The 23,009-nt window shown below is 45.0% G+C and overlaps 1 protein-coding gene across 1 annotated transcript in view; it reads left to right on the top strand.

Annotated features, from left to right (window-relative positions):
- Window positions 1-23,009, top strand: part of CACNA2D3 (calcium voltage-gated channel auxiliary subunit alpha2delta 3) — a gene marked incomplete at both ends in the record, with an annotated part of 784,748 nt that overhangs the window by 603,078 nt on the left and 158,661 nt on the right. The window contains 6 exons of the mRNA XM_082847776.1: window positions 12,054-12,137; window positions 16,630-16,701; window positions 16,958-17,019; window positions 18,381-18,448; window positions 22,492-22,537; window positions 22,697-22,794. Of these exons, the coding sequence (XP_082703902.1) occupies window positions 12,054-12,137; window positions 16,630-16,701; window positions 16,958-17,019; window positions 18,381-18,448; window positions 22,492-22,537; window positions 22,697-22,794 (430 nt within the window). The remainder of the gene's footprint in view (window positions 1-12,053; window positions 12,138-16,629; window positions 16,702-16,957; window positions 17,020-18,380; window positions 18,449-22,491; window positions 22,538-22,696; window positions 22,795-23,009) is intronic.

Below are 23,009 nucleotides of genomic sequence, written 5' to 3'. Positions count from 1 at the left end.
ATGAGAGCATTAAATTGCTATCTAATTAGCAGTCCCAAATTATATATATTTAAGAGATAATTAAAGGTTTGAAGGCTGTTGGAATAACTGGTTATACATTTAAATGAATCACTAGAAATTTGTTAGTAATGTGTGGAGTTTTCTTTTATTTTTTGCTTCCCTCTTTGAAGTTCAGTAGACCCAACCTCGAGGGGTTAAGTCTGGTAGCGGTAAGATAAAGGCAGATGTTTTTAATTATTGCAACTCAAACCTCCAAATAATTATAAGCAGCTGTCATTTTTACATAATCCTAAATGATAAGACGCAAAGAATGCAAATAAAAAGGTTGAGAACATGGGCTTTGGGGCACAATCTTTCAATCCCCACCACACCCCTGAACTGACCGTTGCCCTTCATTAAGGAGGTGCCCAAACCATTATGCTCTTCAGTCAACTTTTGTAATCAGGTGACAGGCCACATGTATTTCTGAACACCTCCCAGGTGCCATTTCCACATTCTCCATGGATATTTTCATAGCAAAGGGAATCAGGAATGAATTTGGGATATTGAGGCCAGAAAGCAGTTTGGCTAAGCCAGGCAGGGCTTTTGCTGAAAGCTTTTCTCAACCTCACTTGCCCCTTTCTCTTTGGGACAGGACCCGGGTGACACCCCCAACACCACCACTAGCTGGCATTTCTTTGGTTTGTGGCTGGGGATTTCATAGGATGGAGTGCTTTTGTGCCCCAGCTGGCCAGGGCCAGAAATCCCAAATGACAGGCTGGCCTGCCAGCCTCACCCCAGGGATCTCTGGGTTCAAGTCTGAAATTCGATGCTTTGTGTGCCTGTCTCTCCCTGGAAGGACTGAGACCACCTGAGGAGCAAGTCAAGGGACATTTATCATTGTCACAATGGCCTCTTTTTGGACCCAATGACTATAAAACCGAAGTCCCACAGATAAATGGGACATAATTCACCCCATGCAGAGTGGTGGCCAGACTCTGCAGGAAACAAATCTAGAACATCATGTAAAAGGAACACACATACACACATACAGACTCCAAATTAAATCAAAAGCCCAAGAACCCTTCTGCTAATGGATGCTCAAGACAGATTTAAATAGACAAGGACCCTGCCTGGCAGAAATGTGCCCAAGCAGAAAGATGTGCCCAGTGAGCTAAGCTTAATTTCTTGGGATTGGGAAGGATAAACAGGAAAGAGGAGAAAAAATCCTGTGGAAGGTTTATCTGGGACATTCAGAAGCTGACAGGCATCACGGGGTGCTGTTACCTCTCCCCAGTGAAGAAACGTAAGGATTTCAAAAATGTATCCTGGGTATTAGAATCAGTTAAAATTTTCTAATTCTCCCAGATGCCTGCTTCTTCCCCCACTCTCCCCCAAAAAGCCTCCTCTGGAGTTTCTAAGTTTCTAGCTACACTCCAGGAAGAGGGTTTGGGTGTGACTGGGACAGGTAAAGACATTTGTCTGACTCCCAGTACTGCAGCAGGTTTGAGAGTTCTGTGGGTTGGATGCCCTTAACTGATGCCTATTTCATCCAGGTTCAAATATAAGTATAAATAGTACATTCACATATATTTCATGGAAAGATTCCTTTGAGAGCTAATAATTTGAAACTCAGCTCTGCTCAAGGTGGAATTCCAGGCAGCTGGTTGATGATGACTACAGGCCACTTTGCCATGATCCCCTTGCTGTGTCCTCGAAGGACACATCTTAGGCAGGCACTGGGCAGCAAACTCAGGTCCACCTATGGGAGGTTCACCAGTACATGTTTCCCCATGGAGCAGAACAGTCTCTGAGGCCACAAGTCTAGGGTCACCCTCAGCTCTGCTACTATCAGCTGTGTGACCTTGGACAAGTTGCTCAACCTCCTTCTAGTCAGTTTCCTCCACTGAAAAATGAGGACAAAAATAGTGCCTACTGCTGGGATTGTTATGAGGATTAAGTGGGTTCATGTACATGAAATGCCTAGAATAGGCCAGGCATGTGATTGGTGTTATAAGTGTACTTATTAAGTAAGGACCCATCCTAATTTGTTCATTCATTCTGTTTACTCATTCATCAAATATTCATGAAGAAACTACTCTTTGCCAGGCACTCTCCTGGCAATGTAGGTTCAATGCTGAACAAGAAATAGCCTCTTTCCCAAAGATGCTTGGGACATAGTGGAGGAGATGGGCAAGGAAGCAATGACTTTGCAGTACTGTGTGTGAGTCATGGAGATAGAGCTACCACGGGACGCTGAAGAGGATACAGGAAGGACCTGAACTGACTGGGGACAGGCCAGTGCAGACTTCCCAGAGAAGCTGATGTCTTGGCTGAGTGCTGAGTGGCCGCTTGACTCTGAGTTGGGTTGAAGGGAGTTGGGAGCAGATGGAGTGGCATGTGCAGAGACCTGATGGCAAGAATGACAGTGACCCTTCTAGCAGTCAGCACAGTCTAGCTGGGGAATATGGGGTGAGAGGCAGGAAGTGGTGAGAGGCCAGAGCAGCAAGCAGGGTGATGGGGATTTGTGGCATTCGGGAACATTGGACATCAGCCTATGAGAAGTAACAGGGATTTCAGACTGAGTGGTGATGTGTCATCCGATTAGGGTTACAGAAGAATCCCCCTGGCAGGACTTGGGAAAATGGATTGGAGGGTGGAGTCCAGGCATGGGTGCTTAGAAGACATGTACCCTCATCAACACCAGTATCATGGTGGCCAACACTAAGCTGATGGCAAGAGGGATGGAGAGATGCAGTTCAATTCTAGAAGACACTTAGTAGAAGCAGTGAATGTGGTAGTTTGATGAGCCTGGCTACTTTGCCTGGCCCACTGGCCTCTTTCTTTATTATACTCATGTGTTCCAGCCTTTGCCCATGTCTCCATTGTCACAGGCAAATATAAGAGAAGTCAGTCAGCCTTGCAGGGGACCTTTGTTTTTCCTATAAGTTATGAATGTTATCAGAAGTCTCTTGGGCTTATTCAAACCAGCATGCATTCAGAAACACTTTTTAAAAGCTATATATCAATAGAATTGAGAATCGTATATAAAAAAAATCAAAACTAAACATTTTGCCCAGTCACCAATCCAGAGGGCTGGGTGGACCAATGGTTGATGAGACCATTGTGTTTGGTGGTCAGGACATGGCTAGAGCAGAGATCAGGTCAGTGGAAAAAATAGCCACATGCATGTTTATGCTGCAAAGCCCTGTGTCCTCAGGGAAGTGGAGAACAGGGCTACCTTGAGTAAGAAGGGAAAGAGACTCTAGCTGGGAGGATCAGAGAAACTTTCATGGAAGAGGTGGCCACAAAGATGGATCTCTACATGTCTTTTCCTCCTTCATAAGTATCTTTAAAAATTTTATCAGGAAAAAAGCGAAACAAAATAAAGCTATCCTGCCAAGCAGCTCCCAAAATTGCGCACATACACTCATGCATGCGTGGGTCATGAAGGCTTAGCAGTGTGATGCAGGATGATACCATTCCTGGCATAAGGCATACACCTGAGTCCAGGGTTATGGCAGCTGGCTTGGAAGGAATGGTTCCTTTCCTTCTTTTCTGCATCCCTCTATTTACTTCACTTGCAAAATCATTGCCAGCTTCCTGCCCTTGATGTCAGTAAGCACAAGGACCTTGAAGTTGAGAGATCTCTCTGTTCCGACTGCCATCCCTCCAAAGAGGGATGAGACTAGAGTCCTTTTCCCAGTGATTGAGCTGGGCAGAGGCACTGGGAATGTTACTGAGGGCAGGAGAAGAGCCAGCACCACAGAGAACTCACCCTACAGTGAATAGTTAGCTGCAGCATCATTTGAAGGCTGACACATTACTGTGTTGCAGTGCTGGTTGATACTAATTTGTGATTTTACTTGAGTGAATAAGGAAATTCATTGTCTTTGCCATTTCAAAACTGGAATCAATTTGTGGTGCCTAATTGTACCCCGTGTTCAAAATGGTCTGACAGGTTCCACATACCCAAGAGTCTTTTGATATATAATTAACTTCTCAAAGGAATAATACCAGATAAAGTTCTGTAAATGCAAAAAAAAAAAACAAAAGTGGCTTGTCAAAAGTCATAGACATACTCTCAAATTATAAAGGTCCTCTTTTTACCCTAGATATTATCTCCTGATGACTCAAGTGGTCTCTGAAATCTTTCTATCAAATTGGCTTTGGAACATGGCACGTTTCCATGCTAAAGAATTTGATGCAACTTTTTGAAACTTTGAAATTCATTCTGAATGCTGTCTTGCATCTAACCCTTGCCCAGGAAGCTTTGAAGAGCATTCTGTCTCAAAAGTGTTCTAACCTATTAGAGTAGCTGTCTCCCAGGCGCCCACATGCATTTTTATTTTGTATGTAGCCTTCATGTACACTCTTCTTTCTTCTCTGTGGAGAGGCGGTCTTTTCTTAGCATCACTCTTGCACCTGAGTCAGCAGGTCTGAAGGTGCCTCTCTTCTGTCCCATCAGAGTCCCCGTCCCCTGTCCCTTTGCTAGCGCAGTAAGTTCTTCCCACCTCAGCCACTCAGCGTGATGTTCATGTTTTTGACTAGCTTGCTATTACAAGACAGACTGGCTTTTTGAGAAGGAGAATTTAAATCCAACCTCTGTGTAGTAAGCCACATTTGACCTGCAAAAACGGTGGTGGTGGGGCTGGCCACCTCCTCCCCACTCACAGTGTGTGTGACTTACTTCCAGTGACTCAGAGGACACTGTTTAAGATAAAGGTCATTCGGATTTTCAAAGTGGCCAGTTAATCGTTGTTTTAAAAAAACCCACCAGAGCTGTTATAGTCTTACAGCGATCAAAAGGATTTTGTAATCACACTAGGAGAGCATGTAGAACTTTTCATCTTCGAGACACTTAAAAACATTCATTAATAAGAGCACATTGCCTTTTAGAAGAAGGGAAAAGCTTGTTGTCTCGGCATGCCCTTGTTGCCTCTCTCCCACCTTCTGACTGCCTTTATACACACCCTCATGGCCCTGTTTCCCTCTGGTGTATCTGGGCGTCTCATTTCCCATGAATGCAAAGGATTTCAGCTCTGAATACAGATTCATCAGAATTTCTCTCCTGCCATAGTGCCTATGACATCCAACCATGTGTCTTATCTGAGCTGTGGTGGGGTCACACAACCAGAGGGTCACACTTTTGCTGGAAATCCTTTATCAGTGATACCATCGGGTACTACCAGGCTTCTCTGAGACCTTGAGTTGAATATTGGTTATTGGGCATCGTGTAAATATGATATTGTATGTTAGACATGTGGCATGATCCTTAGCTTACCGTACTCACACAATATTGTACTTGTTCTTAACCTAAAGCTGATTCTTGCACCCCTGGCCATCAAGGTTAGTTTCAAGCCAGCACCAGTGAGTTGGCTGTTAACAGAGACATGCATGGCTGGTGGGATTTGGCTTCCAAGGCGGCTCTGCCACCATTAACACACTGGCTACTTGAAGTGCTATCAGCGATTGCCCTGAGTTAGTGAGTTATGAGAAGGGACCAGCTAAGGGAGGCAGTGCAGAGGGTGGTGAAGACTGGAGGCTCAGAAAGCAGGCAGAGTTGGGAAGGAATCAGACTCCAGTGCCTGCTAGCCATGCCACTGTGTGACCGACATCCCTGGGCTCTGCGTCTTTCCTGTCTGTGAAGAATTACTCCTCTCTTGGTTTTGTGAGAATTGCAGGAGATACACGCGCAGCACTTAGCACCGTGCCTGGCACAAGAAATGCCCTCTTCAAGAAGAATGATAGGGAGTTGAGGGGGAAGCTAGCCAGCAGAAAAAAAACAAATTTGCTTTTTTTTTAAAGCAGTCACTTGGAAAGCAGAACAGATTGGTTGCTACATTTTATAAATTCCTTGCTGGAGAAACAATGAGCTTAGAAAACTGAAAACAGTAACCGCTTCAAAATACTTGCCCTTTGGGAAAGATAGCAGAATGTCGGGTGGCGATCCCTGGGTTGTAGTAGCAAGGGCAATCTTTTTTCCATTTCTTGCACTTTTCATTATTTTTCAAATTTTCTAAAATGAGCAGTTGTTACATGTATAACCGGGGTGGGAAGGGATCTTAAAAAACTGTAAACGCTTAAACCGTTTAGACCATAGCCAGTAGAGCAGAGGCTGATACCACTGAGACTCCCTTTCCCTATGGCCATCTCCTCTGGGGCAGGACATGCTGTGACAATCAGAGACCTTGATTTGCAAATTCTAGGGGAAGAGACCATCAGTCTGTCGCAGGCCCATCTGGCCACCTGGCCTTGGGACCACGTCCTTGTTTGAGACCCTTCCCTTTGACTTTGAGAAGAATGCGCCCCCGAGCCAAGCTGAACTGCCTCTTTAAAGGACTAGAAGTATTAATAAACAGCTGTAATGTTAAGAACCATTTCACCCCATGAACGGCGTCTCTAGGGATGAGCATGCTGACGTGCATTGCCCTATTTCATCAGTCGGGGCAACAGCAGTACTTACTAGCGCTGTCTGGGTGGCAGGTTGCCCCAGCCCTGTTTGTCAGGATGTCTGCTGCGCTCAACCATTTCTGTGCCCATTTGCTCCTGTGGCAGCCCTGTGAGCTGAGTGCTCTTATCTCCATCCTGCAGAGGAGCAAGGCAGGCTCAGAGAAGTACAGGTTAGCCCTGGGCACACAGCTTGTAGGTGTAGAGACCAGATTTGGACCAGAGTTTCCCTTTGGGGCCCTGGCTTTTCCCTGCTCTCCTTACTGGCCTGGTGAACGGTGATCTGCAATTGGAGGGCAGAAGATGATCCTTCTCAAACAGCTTCTCCATGCTTTCCCAAGGCTCACCTGGGCCTTGCTCAAGGCCTGATAAATAATCGGTGTCCAACAGTATTTTTAGATATGCGTATGGACAAGTGATTGAATGAAAGAGTGAAGGAATGAAGAGCCCAGTGGCCATTAGGTCCTCCTCTTTTGTACATGGAGGAAAGAAGATGTGCCTCCCTTCCTTCTCCTGAAATGGCCACTTCAGCCTCTGAGACAAGAGGAGACTCAGGGCCTCGGAGGAGGTAGTGAAGGTATTCACCAGCTGAGGACCGTGACTGCCTCCCAAGAGAAACATCTGCCCAGACAAAGGCTGGCTCCCAGCCCCTGGCCACACCCCTTCTCCAGATGGCATTGGCTTTGGGCAAGGCCTCTTCCTCTCCAGTTGTGGGCCTCCCACCCCCAACTCCTTCCTTCCTGTTGGCAGCATGGAACAGCACGTACTGTTTATCAATTATTAGCACACATAATATTTGTTTCACAGAGGCTGCATGGATGTGTGTAGCTGACTTCCTTTAGTCCTTCCCAAAGGAACACAGAGAAAGCAAAGGCATTTTTGTTTTGTTCAAACCCACATGAACATGGCCATCACCTTAGCCCATCCCATTCTGCTTCCACAATCAGTCTGTAGGTAACACAAAGGGGCACTCACATCCAGACAATTAAACACTGCCAGAAAGGTTTTGGCACTTACGGCAGACCCCCGATGGTTCCGCTGGCTCCTCAGATAGGTGCCCTTCTTGCCCCATCCTCCTAGGCCACAGGCTGGTTTGTGTGTTCACCACATCTGGCCTTTATTTGAAACTCCACCTCAAAGTATTTCATAGCACAGAATATCTTTCCTTATTAAATTCTCCCCCACATATTTTTTTCATAAAACAGGCACCAAAAACTACAAACCTACCCGTGGCTCTCAAAGTATCTGTTTATAAACCTTTGGAAACCGTTTGCAATTCGTTAATCATATTTTCAAAGGAAGTTACAGTTTATAGATACACTAACAAATGCCATATCCGATGCCTCAGCCCCAGTAACGAGATCCTCACGAAGGGAAAGAGGGAGTGGGGCTGGGGGACCTGGGATTCTTCCCAGGCCAGATCCCAGGGGAGAGGGGCGATCTGGCCTGGGAGTCAGAGATTCGAGGGTTTAGTTCTTTTTCTGTCACTCTCTGACACTGTGGCCACACCTATGTCCTCCCGGGGGAAAGCAGGTACAGAGGATAAGCCATGCTCAAACACAGTGGACTATCTTGATTAGCAGTGAGGTATTTTGCAAATCACGTGTTTCTAAATAATCATTAAAGTATCAGAGTTTGTGAATACTTCATTTAAAATGTACTTTAAAAATGGTTCATGTAAAAAGAAAAAGTAAAGATACTAAATATATACAAGTTGGAACTCTGATGAATACTTACACTTGAAACCCAAGCCAGCTTTAAAAAAATCTTTAAAAAGGGAAGGTGGGTAATGTGGAGAGAATGTGTTGGTACGTGAAACACCCAAAGGTATAAAGACTTCAGGCACAGCTTGATCCAGGCACACACACCGTGCTTTCAGGACTCTCTTCCTGTACTCTCTCTGCCTCCTCTGCACTGGTTTCATTCTCAGGAAGGCTCTCTCCAAGTAGTGGCAGAGATGGCCACGAGGAGCTCAAGTTCACATCCTACTGCCTTAGTGATGCTAGTAGATGGAGAGCTAGTTTTTCTGGATAAATCCAGGAAAGCATACCAGACTGAGTCTCATGTGGGTTGGTATGAGTTACATCCCCAATCCTGAACCAATCACTGTGTCCTGGAGAGTTGTGGGTGTCCCTCACGTACTCAGGTCACTGGCTTCCTTCTGAACCAGGATGGTCTTGCCTTCGCTAGAACTATATTTACTGAGTGTGGGGTCCAAGGGGATTCCCTGTGGGAAAGCCAAGGTGATTACCCCGGAAAATGTGGGGGTTGGGTGGTGGTGGTCCACAGCCCAGGTGTCTTCCGAGTGGAGGTCTAGTCTCTAGCCATCTAGTAAGTTTTCTTAATGGGAGAAAAGATTAGGTGGATTTAGGGTCATCATGCTGGAGTTTACTCATTGTCCTTGACCTGTTTTATCTATGCAACAGCCTACTGAGTTTTTCTTTTCTTACTCAGAGTAGTCACTCTGGGACACTACTGTTTATATTTTAAAGGATCTCACTCACTAATAAAGACCCAAATAGAAAGTATTTCATACCTATTTCACTGGTTAAGCAGACATCGTAGAGGGGCATTCCTAAAGTAGAGTTCCAGACGGGGTATCCCCAGTCCCATCTGTTTCTTTCAATGTAGTTAAATTAGAGACTTACTGGAACATGGTGACTTAGAGACCGGTATGCTGGGAAATCTTCCTTCCCCTCACTCTCTAATCTCTGCCAGTTTCTTGAATACCAGTAGTGCAGTGTACTGAATTTCTTGAGTGGTTATTACCAACAATGAAGGAAGATACCTAGGAATGGTCAAAAGTCAAGGGATCTATGTCTGTGGATTCCACTTTTGCCACGTGTCGTCTAAAAGGACTTGGGTTCTTTAGCACAGTTATGAAGTTTTCTCCAGGAGAGTCTTGAGTCCCAACCTGATGTTTACTACACAAGTATCTTACATACCGAGAGGAGGCATATGAGTGTGACGGTCTGGCACCATCATCTTCAGCAAACATCTTTTGCCTCCCTATGGCTTGTGCAACAGTGACCCAACAAATTATTAAATGGTCTCCTTCATGTCAAGGAAATGACATAGTAGCCAGTTGTATACAATGAGCCTGTGTCTTCATCAAGAAGGTTATGACTTTTTCAGGACTCACATTAGCTACATGCATATTAAGGGTTTATTCCATGCTGTGCCGGGGATGTGCTTGCCATTTTACATACAGTACCTAGTTAATTGTCTCAGCCTACCTTGGCTATGGAGGTATTTCTCAATTTTGCAGTTGAGAAAAAGGAAGCTTGGAGCAGCTGGGTGCCTTGCTCAGTGTCACATGCCCAGTAAGTGGCAGAACCACTGTGTTCTCCTCTTTTAACAAAGACAGGGGGACACCTTCTCTGAGGATGAAGGGCCTTGGGGGTCTTTTTGAATTTCTTTAGCAGCAGTTGAAATGACTTGAGGCTTAGCCATGAAAATTTGGTCAGGGGCTGTGGGTAGGTAGGGGTGTCCTCCTCCATACTGGCTCTGTGATCTTATTTAACTTGCTATTTAGTTTGATATTTAACTTGCCACAGGCATCATGGGCAATAAATTGACTGTAGATAGGCAGAATTAAGAGTGATAAACCACAAAGAAGTCCTTGGGAAAGAATGAAGCACCGTTTAATTGACTTCACTTATCTCCTTAGGACCTTGTGCTTGCTAGGTGTCCAATAAGTGTATGTTGAATAAGTGAATAAAGGAGGATTTTGAAGTGACCAATGGAAGAACTTCCTCCAAAAGACAGTATATACCTAGCACTAGGCTACCCAAGAAACTGTGAAAGTTCTGCCTTTAATGGTCAGAAGCTGGGCCATAGGAACTTCTGGGGTGCCTAGTGGCTCCCAGGAATGTTTTTTACCAATACAGGACTTGGGGGGCATTAGCACAGATAACAGAGGCCCAAGAATGTCCAACTCTAGCTCCTCGGGGGACAAGTGGGCTTCTCAGCATCGTGTGCCCCTCCCCCCTCACACCTCCTCACCTTGAGAAGAGGGTGACAACCCTGCTGACCTCTTTGCTGTCACACAGGCTCAGCCCCAGCCTGACTCTCTTGAGGACCACAGCTTCTATGCACAGTGAACTTTCCATAACAGGATCCAACTGTGAATCCGCTATCGTTTACAGTGGCTTCTGAGGGAACCACTTCGCTTCCCCTTCATCTGGAGTGGATCTGATGTCATAAAACTGACCGTGACAGTCTGTTAATTGGAAACCTGAGAGAAGGGAGTGGAAGGGCAGTGGACCAAGGTGGTCAGAGCCCACTGCCCCTTCGAGGCAAGGCAGCCTTCCTGGGTGGTGAGGGTGGGTGCTCTCCAAGGACATCTCAGCGTTCCTGAAATGCAGCCCTGAGGGAAGACAAGACGGCAGGAAAACCACTGGGCCCTGTTTGGCCTCACAGTGATGGGAGATCTACCCTGTCTGGCCACTCTCTGGGGGCCGGTTTGGGCCTGTTTGGTTCAGTACACCAGCAGTGATTTTCTCTTCCACACCATGTGCCTTCAGCACCTGTCTCCATGGTAGCCGAGCAGTGTCCAAAATGGTAACCTGTGGTTTGGGGTTCTTAAAACACCTAGAGTGATGCTGCGTCTCACTTAGAATCCTATGAATTAAGTCAGAAGATGACTAATTTAGAAATAAAAGGAAAAGAGAAAAAACCTATACATACATATGTATTTTTTCCAATATGCCATCAGCCGTATCCTATGAACTGGCAAAGGGGTTGCTTATCCTGAGCCTGCAGCAGAGGGCAGACTTTCCTACATTATAAACACAGCATTAAAGGCCCTAGATACAGGAACATCCAGACGCAGGACTGTCCAGTTGATAAAATGTAGGCTTGCCAGGTGACTAACACCAGTGATTTAGGGGGAAAAAAACTAAAACCACTTTCTCTGTTATTAATGCACTCATCAGCTTTTCCAGAGAAATGCCCTAATGGCCATTAAATCTGGTAGCGATTCCCAATACCCACATGTACTCCAGGTAAAGTAGCTGTGCTTAGCTCAGCACTGCTGTGGCCAGTGTGATAGCAAGTAGAAGATTCTGTGTGTCTGCGAAATGTTACCAGGATGTTGAGCCCAAATGTGGAGATCAGTACTTTTGTTTCCATGGAGTATGACGTAGGTATGAGGCAGGAGGTAGGGATGGGAGAAGTATAAAACACAGAGGGATATAACTAGATTTTTTGTAAACTATGTAAGATGCCCTTTCCTGTGTCTTGAAGGGGTGGGCTTTAAAAGTGTTGGAGTCGAGGAGGAAGGTTGCATTCCACACATAGGATGTCCAAGGAGGGGAAAGGCTTGGCTCTGCATCTGGCATGTTTAGAGGTGAGGAGTCCGCTAGGTAAGTTCATAGGGAGAAAAGAATTGGCTTGTATACTCCCCCTAGCTGGGAGCAAATGTTTACAGGTGACTGGGCTTGGTTTTCCTGCCACAGAAACCCCAGGACCGCCCCCGCTGCTGGGCTTCTCACTAGGACCCTCCACTCACAGTCCTCAGGCATGAACCAGGACTTCGGATGATGAAGGTTGCCCTGGCCAGTGAGCTCACGGAAATGTTTTCTTTGTTTGTCATTGTTTTCTTTCTCTTCCCCTCCTGCCAGTATGAAGAAGGGAAAAAGCGGAGGAAACCTAACTACAGTAGTGTTGACCTGTCGGAGGTGGAGTGGGAGGACCGCGATGATGTGGTGAGTGATTTGTTTTCAAGCCTGGTGAGAAGGGAGCTCCATTGTACCCTCCTCTGTACCTGGAGGCTGCCTGGGAGCCAGGCGAGAGTCCCACCAGAGGGACACCTGGCCACCAGAGGGTCGCGGAGACCACGGGCCCTTGTACCCGTTTGGAGTTTTGTAATGCTCCCACCCGTAGGTCCACTTGCAAACGGGCCAGCCACCCTGGCTTCTTTGTGCAGTCTGCTAAAACCATCCCTTTCTAGGCTCTAGTCTCTTCTGCACCCGATTAATCCAGACTCCTCCTCAGTGCCATTAATGGGATCTGTCTCCCTCAGGGGAGCTTGGCCAGAGCCTCGCCGGGCAGCTGCACAGTCAGGGCCAGAACTCACCTGTCAGGGTTTCAGCCCAGGGCTTGGCAGAGCCGCTCTCCTCCTGCTTGGTTGGCCACCCTGTTTCCAGGGCTGCCCCAGCCTTTCCCCTTTCCAGGCCACACTGCAGTAACACATGCTTGTTTCCTACACAGATTCAGCCTGTGGGACTGTATCAAAGGCTTTCCTTATGCCCACGACTAGGCCCCGTCAGTCTTCTTGTTCCTTCCTCAATAAATCAGATTTGTTAGACATGCCACCTTTTGTGAATGCAGGCAGACTGTCCTTAATTAAATCCTAACTTCCCAGGTGTTCCTATCTGGACACTTGCTCTTCCCTTTTTCTATGGATTCTTCGTGCCCAGGCTATGTTTCTCTGCCTGCATCTCCCTGATTTGTCTGGAGTCCTTTCTTGAGCTTCATCATTGAGTCAGCAGTGTTTCTATCCCTCCCTCTGTCTTGCTTTCCAAAGGGATGTTGAGGGGAACCATTTGAAACCTGCAGGCTGGGTTCTTGTGCTTTCAGAAATATGTCTGGCATCACAGTCCTCTTGCTGCTTTCTTTTCCTCTCTTCACATCCTCTGCAACCTGGATGTCTCAGCTAGCATAAATCTCTGAGTTTTTTCCTTGCCTATAAAATGCAAGAGTCATATCTGTTTTAGAAATTTAACCTATTTCCTTCTTCATCTGGACTCAGTCTTTTTTAAACCCCATTCAGATAGAGTAACTTTGCTGTTTGATAAAAAGTTACTTCCTCATCCGTTCTCTTTTCCCAGGTGCCGGTGACCTGACGTTGTGTCAGCTCAGTGACCTGGTAGAGTTTTATATCTTCTTGATCTTTAAACATTGTCATCAGGATTCACGTCTGGGTCTTTTAATTGTACTGCACCTAATGTACATGTCCTACCCTTTCAACCTGCTTCTACCAAGAAGCAAGCTAGCACAGTCCTGAGGAACGCGGTTCAGGTATTAGCCTGCCTGGGTTCAGACCCCACCTCTGCTATTTGCTGGCTGTTGGTCTCAGGCAAGCAATTATCTTCTCTACATCTCAATTTTGGTTTATGTCCTTTTTTTTTCTTCTCAGTAAAATGAGTATGATGGCAATAGTACCTACCTCACAGAGCTGTTGTGAATACTAAATGTGTTACTGTAGTGAAAAGTGTCAACATCAACATCGTTGCATGGAGCAGTGAGCACTCTGAGTGGTAACTGTTATTAGTATTATTCTCAGCATCATCAACCCTCATTCTCATTAATGAATGTCAGTTGCTAAACTGTATCTTGAAACTTTAAAGGGTGCATTCCATTGTTTTCCTTTCTCTTTCCTCTTTACTTTATCAGCTGCTTTATTTTGACTTCACAGGATCCTTTTGTTTTCTTTCCCAGAAGGTTTGAACCCTGTCATCAACATGCTTCCCCATCCTTTCATCTTTTACATTTTAATTGATATGGGAGGCAAGCTTGATGCTTATTCATACTTGGGAGTCCCTGCATCCAGGAAGCAGGCCCTCTGCTAGTTAACACTAGGCTGGCACTCGCGCTTCTCCTTTGCAGGTTACTTGAAGAGATTTATTACTTGGCTCATCTGTACCCCAGGTGTCTAGTCATTATCACCTGTGCCCCAGTTAATTTTCTATGAGCTGATATCTCCTTTTACTAACAACAATTTGACAAATGCTTTCTGTTTCCTTGCTCTTTTCTTCCTTTGTCATCGGATTCCCAGCCTGTGCCACGTTCTTTACCTTCATCTGATTCCCAGGACTGAGTTCTAAGTGTCTACCTTCAGAGTTCCCACACCTCCAGAAAGTTCATTGCTCTTATTCTTCAGTTGGCCTTTGGTTGTCTCTTTCGTTTGGGTCTCTTGTCTCCTTGGAAATAAGGTACATTTGAGTTATGAATTCCTTCACTACCAACGTGCTTGATTGGGAAAACCCAAGTCACCATTTCTCTCCTAGGAATTTGCACTCGCTTGATTAGAGAATTCTTGAACCTATACAAAGCATCTCTGTGAAGGCTACACAAGATCCCACATGCCCATGTGTCCACCAGTGAGGTTTGCATGTAAGTAGCAGAGGGCAGACTTTAGGTCAAGATCTGCGAAAGACCAGACAAGCAGAGCCCACTGAGGAAGAAGCAGCATGAGTCTGCCCAGCTGCAGAGAAGTTCTTGGAAGAAGCATCCTACTCCTCTTGGCAGCTAGGATCTTGTTGAATTTAATGACCACATTTATAACACAGACCCTGTGTACTTCCAAAAAAGATATGAGGTCATATCTGTGTCAAACAAACTGGAGTTTGAATCCTAATATTTTGAGCTATTGAAAGGGGTCTGACATTAAAGAAAAGGGAGGAGGAGGATGATGATGCTGGTGAGGATGAAGATACAGGACAGGTAACATCTGGTGAATGCTCAGGGAATACCAGGCACTCTTCTGCATATTAGCTCATCTAGTTCCCACTACAACTTTATGAGACAGTCTGTGCTGTCATTAGTTCCATTTTGCAGGAAGAGAATCTGAGGCACAGAGAGGGTAAGTGATTTGGTCAAGATCATAAACCTCTGGCCCCAGAGTCCATTTCTGAACTCCAGGGCTATCCTGCCTCAATGTTCAATAAGTATAATCTATTTCCATTATAACTGAGGAAAAGGGAAAGACTAGACTAATCATCTAAGCATCTGCCTCCAGAAAGCATTAGTGACCCTGGCCTCGGACCCTCCCAGGTCCTGATGCTGATTGTTCTGTGCTACTGGGAGTTGGGGGTGGGGTGGCACTGAGGCATGGAGAAGCTTACCTAATCTCTGACTTGCCTGGGGAATGTGAGAGGGGAAGGTCCCAAATGGCTTTAGGCAGGCACCAGAAAGAGGAAAAATGAAAACCATGTCAAAGATAAATCGAGCCGTTCTTAAGAGTTAGAAAGTAGACTTAATTAGGACCAGCTCTCCCCATCCAAAACCACAAAAGTTAAAATGGGAAAATATTTCCAGAAATGCCCATTATGTGTTGTTAAAAAATATCTAGAGTAAAATATATGTTTTATTTTATACATGCCTCCAGCTAAAAATTATGCTCTTACTCTCTCTCACAGAAGATGAGAATATGAACCCAAATCTAGACAGCCCCACATCAAATTTAGGTTGCTTGCAAGCACTGTAGTTCTCTATCAGCCAGATCTTATTCAAGCTCCTCAAAGGAGAAAAAGAGGGGAAAAAATTAAAAAATAAAAATAAGAAAATAAAAACAAGCCGTGGGGCTGGGAAAGAGCCTTTCCTGACAGGCTGTGGCATGTCAGCATTTGCTCCTATTTCATTAAATGGCTTTCCCGTCGTCTCCTATTGGTGCCCATTACGGCACATCTTTCATCACTGTGTCTGCTGTCCTTCTCTGAACTCACGGAAGGGCCACAAGTAATTAGCAGAGATCAGCCAGGGGTGGGGGAAGGGAGGGAGGCTCACCGTTCCCAGATGGGACCTCCAAAAATCAGATACAGGGTTGCCCTGTTCACTGCCCATCGGCCTCAGCCAGGCCTTTCATTGGCCCAGATTTCTCAGAGTGTTTGAAGATGATTCATGCTGTGAAAAACTTAATCCCTGTCTTCCAGATGGTTGGCTTTTTAAAAAAACAAAACAAAACAAAAAAACTACTGTGTAGGAAAATATCTTTAACTTGATTATGTTTTGAAAAATGATTTCTACATGACAGACCAATACCCTTTTTGAAAAAGTAACTCGTCCCCCTTCTTTTTTTTTTTTTCCCCTTGCTGCTTGAGTGTTTTAGCATTTGCTGGGGGTCCGTTCTCTGACTCTCAGGATTTGTCAACATTGCAGAGGCTTTTTTGGTCATTGTTGCCCAGAGGTTTACACGAGCACCCCAAATTGAAGTTGACGGTCATTTATTTATTGTTGTTAACCTCTCTCCCCCTGTACAAGAGCAGTTGGGTGTTTATTCTTCTGAAGCCCCATTTCAGAGGTCTGAGTGTAGTATGCAGACTTACTGCAAAAGTACCCCAAGAGTCAATGGGGAAACAGCCCAGCTCTGTCATACACAAGCCACCAAATGTGCTCCCAAGCTGGAGGGTGGAAGGTGTCCAAGACAGTATGGTAACCCTGGGAAGAACTAACTCCGATTTTCTTTTATTGTTTCAGTTAAGAAATGCCATGGTGAATAGAAAGACCGGGAAGTTTTCCATGGAGGTGAAGAAGACAGTGGACAAAGGGGTACATTTTTCTCAAACATTCTTGCCGCTTAATTTAAAACAAACCACTGTGAAAAATTAGCTTTGAAAGTTCTATCTGGAGTAAATATCTGTCGCTGAGATCATTTTTCTCTTGTCTTTACTTATCTCAAACAAGATTCATGTAGTACTGTTAACCTGATCATAGTGTGTCCATTTATTTTTATTTATTTCTGAAAACTTCACCTAGCAGACTAACCATGTTTTCTTTTCTCTACGACTTTTTTTTTTCAATCTAGAAACGGGTTTTGGTGATGACAAATGACTACTATTATACAGACATCAAGGGTACTCCTTTCAGGTAGAGCTGACCATAATACGTGGACATTCCATCAGACCCATCAGTTGTGTTTGTACAAAACCTGCTGACGCTTTCAGAGCTCATCATCTGAAGATAACCAAACAGCCTGCCGAAAGGCCGGAAAGAGTGAGGAAGGGGCTTTTCCCAGGCTGCTTTTGCTTTTGTTTTCCAGAAGGGGGAAGATGGTTCAGGCTCACCTAGGAGAACTCACTCAATTTGTCATGGCTTTGCATCTCATTATCAAACAAATAAGCTTCTGGGGTTCTAACTAAGGGCAGATAGATAAATTCAGAGGGTTACCAGGGTCCTTAACCATCTAACTTGCTGCCTTTTATTTCCATGATCCTTCACACTTGGAGGTAGCATATTCATTCCTACATGTTGTGCTTCCGTTTTAATTTCTCTGAACTGTTCTGTGCTTGTCTGCCTTTGAATCCTGTTATTTCTCTTTGTAACAATCCTGAAAAATGCATTTGCCCCCTTGCCTGCTTTCAGAAGTGTATGTGGCATTCTAAAGTTTCCTGCTATTAACTTAGTGTGATAACACTTTTTGTAAAAAGTTATTTTGGTAGGGCTTCTTTGTGTTCCTGAACTGGTGCCTTGCAGAGCTAAAGAGAGAAAGAATTTACTAACTTAGATTAATCTTTAAAAAAAAAAATGTGGCGTTGTTGTTGTATACGACCAGGGATCATGGGTGGATTCCATTTGGAGCCAGAGCGGTTGATGGAACACATGACTGCTAAGTGGGTTTACCAAATGAAGAGACTGTGTTATCAAAACATACTCTCTGACTTTAGGCAATGAAGGAAGGAGCTTAAATCAAGACTTTGAGAGTGTGAGAGTGTGAAAAATCTATCAGACAAGGGAGAAGGTTGGGCAGAGAAGCCCACGATACAGTCATGTGGCTACGTTCAAGTGGCAGTAGAAGTGTTCATTTTTGCCATTGAGAAGGGGTTAATTTTCCCTCCTCCCAAACTCTACAGTCTGGAAAGAGCCATGTGTGGCTGAATGTAGGGCAGGGGTGCATAAGGTGGTAGTGAAGAGCAGGACACGTAGCACTTGCAAGAGCATCCAAAAGAAGGGCTTGCTAGAAGGGCTTGTAGGAGCTGCCACACCTCTTAAAACACACGCAGGAGCCACCCATTGCTGTTGCACTTCCAATCAGAAATTACACTGAAGCGGCTGACCGAATCTAAGAAACACCAACACCAACTATAATCAGTGGGGTTTTGAAAGTAAACTTGAAAAACATTGTTTACAGAACATGAAATGGAAATGTGAAAACGGAAAATAAAGTTCACCTGCAAGTCTGTTCCAGTCAGTGTCATGGATTTCAAGGTCTGCTTTGTTTCTCTGCACAGTTTAGGTGTGGCGCTCTCTAGAGGCCATGGGAAATATTTCTTCCGAGGGAATGTAACCATTGAAGAAGGTAAGATGCTGCCTTCATCCATCTTATCCTTTTGTGTGGGAAGAAAGCCCTGAAGCCAGCTGTTGGGTTAGCTGAAGAATTTGCTCATCTATCCAACCCTTATTCCAATCCCTGGACATGTGACTCAACCATTTACCCACCTGCTGTTACCTTGTTACCTCTGTTACCGAGACTGATTCAGAATGGTGGGACTCCCAACTAGTGATGGCCTTCCGTGATTTCATTTATGTTCTGCTTTCATCCACAAAGTTGTTGAGGCAACTCATAAGAATCATCCATCCACCAACTGTATTCTTCTCATACATAAAAATTAGTACCAAGAAAAATACGAATTAGTATAAAAACTCAAGCCCAGGAAAAGAAAAAGAAAAGAGAGGTGTGCGAGCCTTAAGTCTTCTACATAGTTGAGCCACAAATTTCACTTGTGTTTCAAGGCAGCTTGGGTCCAAGGGAAATGTGATCATTCAAATGATTTAGTAAGTCAGAAACCCGCACCCCCTGCAGTGGAAGTGTGGAGTCTTAACCACTGGACTGCCAGGGACGTCCCTCTTCTTGTCTTCATAAAGCACCAGTGCACTGGAAACTCCCAGTAAATGGTGGCAGTTGTTACAGCTCTTTAAACTTTAAAACTGCTCTCACCCCCATACTGTCCTTTTCATCCCCCAACAAGCTAGTAGCTCAGAGAAGTTATCTTTCCCAGTATCACCAGCTCACAGGGAGGAGTGGGTCTGGCCTCTGAAAGGCTTCACTCCCAGAGTGGCCTTGAGTAAGTCACTTGCCCAACCTAGGTGTTCTGTTTTGCATCTTGACAGAGAAGGAGTTGGACCAGACCAGTGCTCTTTGTGGGTATCCTCAGGGAGTGTGGCCAAGAGTGGGAAGGTCAGTTACAAGCTGGGTTTTAATGGGTTAAAGCTGGTTACAAATGAGTTTGGTGAACTTCCAGAAGCTAGACCACCCTGTGGCTCACTCCGATAATGCTGTGGAGAATGAAGAAGGAGATTGGAAGTCCCTGAGATGCCAGGTTTCATAGATGGCCCTCTGGTCTACTCCTGAGTGTCCCTGCATTGTTTCATGGGTTTTGGGTTTTGTCTCCCAACTGATTGTGAGATCTTAAGGAACAGGAAGGAGAGTGAAGAGATCATCTTGACCAGGGCAGAACCCAGAGTAGGCCCACTGCAGAGATATTCAATCATGTGCTCCCTCTTCCTAGAGACAGGCAAGGAAAAACAGGCAACTTTGTGATTTGGGCAAGATACTCAACAGGATGTATTCTCAGGGATCTTTTTTTTTTTTTTTTTAACTTCTTTAATTTTCTGGCTCCATGAGCCATGTGTGGCTCTGTGGATGTCACTGCTCGTGAAGACAGAAAATTCACATCTAAGCCATCTGAGGTCAAGATGAGGAAATAGCTCATGGTCAGAACAGTAAAAGGAGAGATTGTTAATGGATTATTTGCCTCTCTTGTGTTCATTCCCTTAGTCAATGGACCTGACCCTCCATCTTCTCTCTCTCTCTCTCTCTCTCTCTCTCTCTCTCTCTCTCTCTCTCACACACACACACACACACACACAGTTGTTTTGCATTGTTTTTTGGATCACTTCTTCATTTCTTTAGTCACTATCATCTTCTGTTAGGCTAAGAGCTCACACAGAGAGAATTTTAGAGCCAACTGCAACCATCCTGCAAGAAATTAGTTTGAATCCTAGGCAAGGGGAAGAGTGTCTGGTTATCCACACAAATGAGGTCAGATCTTCCTCTCTCTGTTGGTCCTCTGTAAATAAGAGGGCTTCCAATCCTGCCAGCTTTGCTGAGTTACAGAGCCTGAGAAAACTGCTTCCCCTGGGCTAACTAGTAGAGGAGCTTGTCATCCATAAAGGCCACGGCTTGATTACCATTCTGCTCTGTTCTTAAAGAGGGCAGGAGTTTCTTGGGGATGGTGACCGCTTCTGAAGGTTGTCCCGTAAAGAATGCTCTCCCATAGAATGTAGGAATTTTCAACCTGCCTTGACAATGGCAGGTATTACCAAGGTGGCGAACAGGCTGATTTGCTCAAAATGTAAGGAGTTGCTACTGAGGTTAAAGGTATGAGGTTAAAGGTATGGGCTGTAGTTCTACCTGCTGAAGTCGTTTCTCTTCTGAATCTCCTTGACACTTTATATATATGTAGTACACAGTACTTGTTCAATAAATTAGAGCTTATGTCATTATTGTCAGCATTATCAATCAAACAGTAGGTGTGATTTTGTCAGGACGATCAAAATCAGAGGTGAGAGGGTTAGGGAACAATCATATTTCCTTGGTGGCCTAGGAACTCAGGGAGGAAGCAATCAAAAAGATCTTCCCTTCAGGGTCTCATTGATGGGTCCTATGAAATATAGGCAGAGAGGGCTTCGCAGATGAAGGTTGATGAGAACAGAAACTAGAAATATATTATATATAGAGTTGATATCATTAACCCAGTGTTCCAGGAAGGTGAGATCCCAGCTCAGGGCCTCTGCAGCTGTGGTTTCTTCTGCTGCGAGCACCTCAGTTACTACGTGGTTCTCTCCTCACCTCCTCCAGGTCTTTGCTTAAAGTCACTGTCTCAGTGAAGCATCTGACCCCCACTGTTAACAATGAAACTCTTTCCCTCATCCCTCCCCATCTCTTGGTACCCCCTCTCCTTGCTTCATTCTCTCTCTTAACTTCATAGCCCTCACTACTGATAGGCTATGTATTTTAACTTTATTTACTTATCTCTTTTCTGATGCTAGAAAGTAAATACCATGAGAGCAGCAGTGATTTTTGTATTGGTCACTGCTATGTTCTCAGGACCTAGAATAGTACCTGGCACATAGTGGATGCCCAGTAGATATATGGAAGGAAGAACGGGAGGGAGGGAGGGAGGAGTGGAGGGAAAAAGAAAGGGAAGAAAGGATGGATGGATGCATAGATTGTCCTAGGGACTAATCACTATTCCATTCAACCCTCTCACGCAGTCTCTGAGTTAGGCACTATTACCCACATCTTCTGACTATAAGTCAAAGAGTTGAAGCGACATTCCCAACATCATTCAACCAGAAGGTGTTGGAGCCAGGATATGGCCACTTGGGTCATATAGTATGATATTCTATATAATTCATTGCCTACTTCCTATAAAATCAAACAGGAGTGTGTGATGATAGTTCTAGTATTTTGCTATTTATTTTGTACATTTGTATTTGAGGAGGAAACTGGAATCCTGAGTGCAGTAAGATACTGATGGTCACTTGGGAAACTGACATTCTCAAAAATTGGAGTTCCTGAGGTTGTCACTCAGAAGTGTTTGTCTGCTGAGCTGATGACCCATCAAAATGAAGTCACATAAAGACACAAGGAAAAAAAGTGATTTCAGAGTTAGGGTGTCTCGAGTATTCTATATATAAAAACTCCCCAATTCCCTGCAGGCCTCAGTTCTTCTAGCTACCTCTCCAGACTGATGATTCATTTTAACTTAGCATCCTGTATCAACTAGCAATTTTTGCTGGTCAAAAACAGTTGAGTATTGGCAATCTCATATCATTCAACCTATAATTTCACCCTCACAACCACCTGTCAGTTAGGGACTATTATTATTACTGTTTTGCACGTGAAGAAAGAGTAAATCAACCTGCTAACATCACACAGCAGTTTAGTGGCCCACCCAATTTCCCAACTCAGGCTGTACTGTACGGGCCTCCAAAGTTGGTGTCTCCACGATCTTGCTAAGCTTCTCTCCCAGGACTCACTGGTGCATCATTTATCTTCAGGGAGTTAAGGCTTTCCTGGGAGACTGCCAGGGAAAGTTGCAGTGGTGGCTGAGTGAGGTGGACATGGGGGGAAGGTTCTGCCTGGGAACAGAACTTGTTTCCTATGTGCAAAGTTCCTTTTCTCAGGCAGATATCTTTGGTGTTGATGTCTACCCTTAACCCCCACCCCCCATGGCTTTGCCCTAGAACATTTGAAGCACAGGAGAGCATGAGGGGGGTGGTCAGTGTCCCACACAGATGGTACTTACTCATGATGCCCTTCTCCTTGACCTCCAGGCCTGCATGACTTAGAACACCCTGATGTGTCCTTGGCAGACGAATGGTAAGAATGGAATGATTCTTCCTTGGCATTGATGTTTATTATCCTCTTTGATTTCAAGTTGTCTGTATTCCCTTGCCCAGTTCTCCTGGTTCAAAAGCAAAGGAAAGTGATGCCATAAATATGTACATGTTCTTGTTTTGGGCCATGTCACATTCCTAGGTCCTACTGCAACACTGACCTACACCCAGAGCACCGTCATCTATCTCAACTAGAAGCTATTAAGCTCTACCTCAAAGGCAAAGAACCTCTGCTCCAATGTGAGTGTGCTTCCAAATGCATGTGTGTGTGCCTGTGGTGGTTGGACGGTGGGTGTGTGTGTGGGGGTGTGTGTGTGTGCGTGAACTCAAGACCATATTTCCCCTCAGTTTTCACGGGAAGCTTTGCTTTGGCCGAGATGATCAGTCACATTAAATCCAGCCAAATATCTGCTTCCTGTAGGAACAGGAAAAGGAATGTGGGTTACCAAGAGTCA

The sequence above is a fragment of the Leucopleurus acutus genome, assembly GCF_964270905.1.
Source record: "Leucopleurus acutus genome assembly, chromosome: 10".
NCBI classification, from domain to species: domain Eukaryota; kingdom Metazoa; phylum Chordata; class Mammalia; order Artiodactyla; family Delphinidae; genus Leucopleurus; species Leucopleurus acutus.
This window is presented reverse-complemented; position numbering and strand designations above follow the sequence as displayed.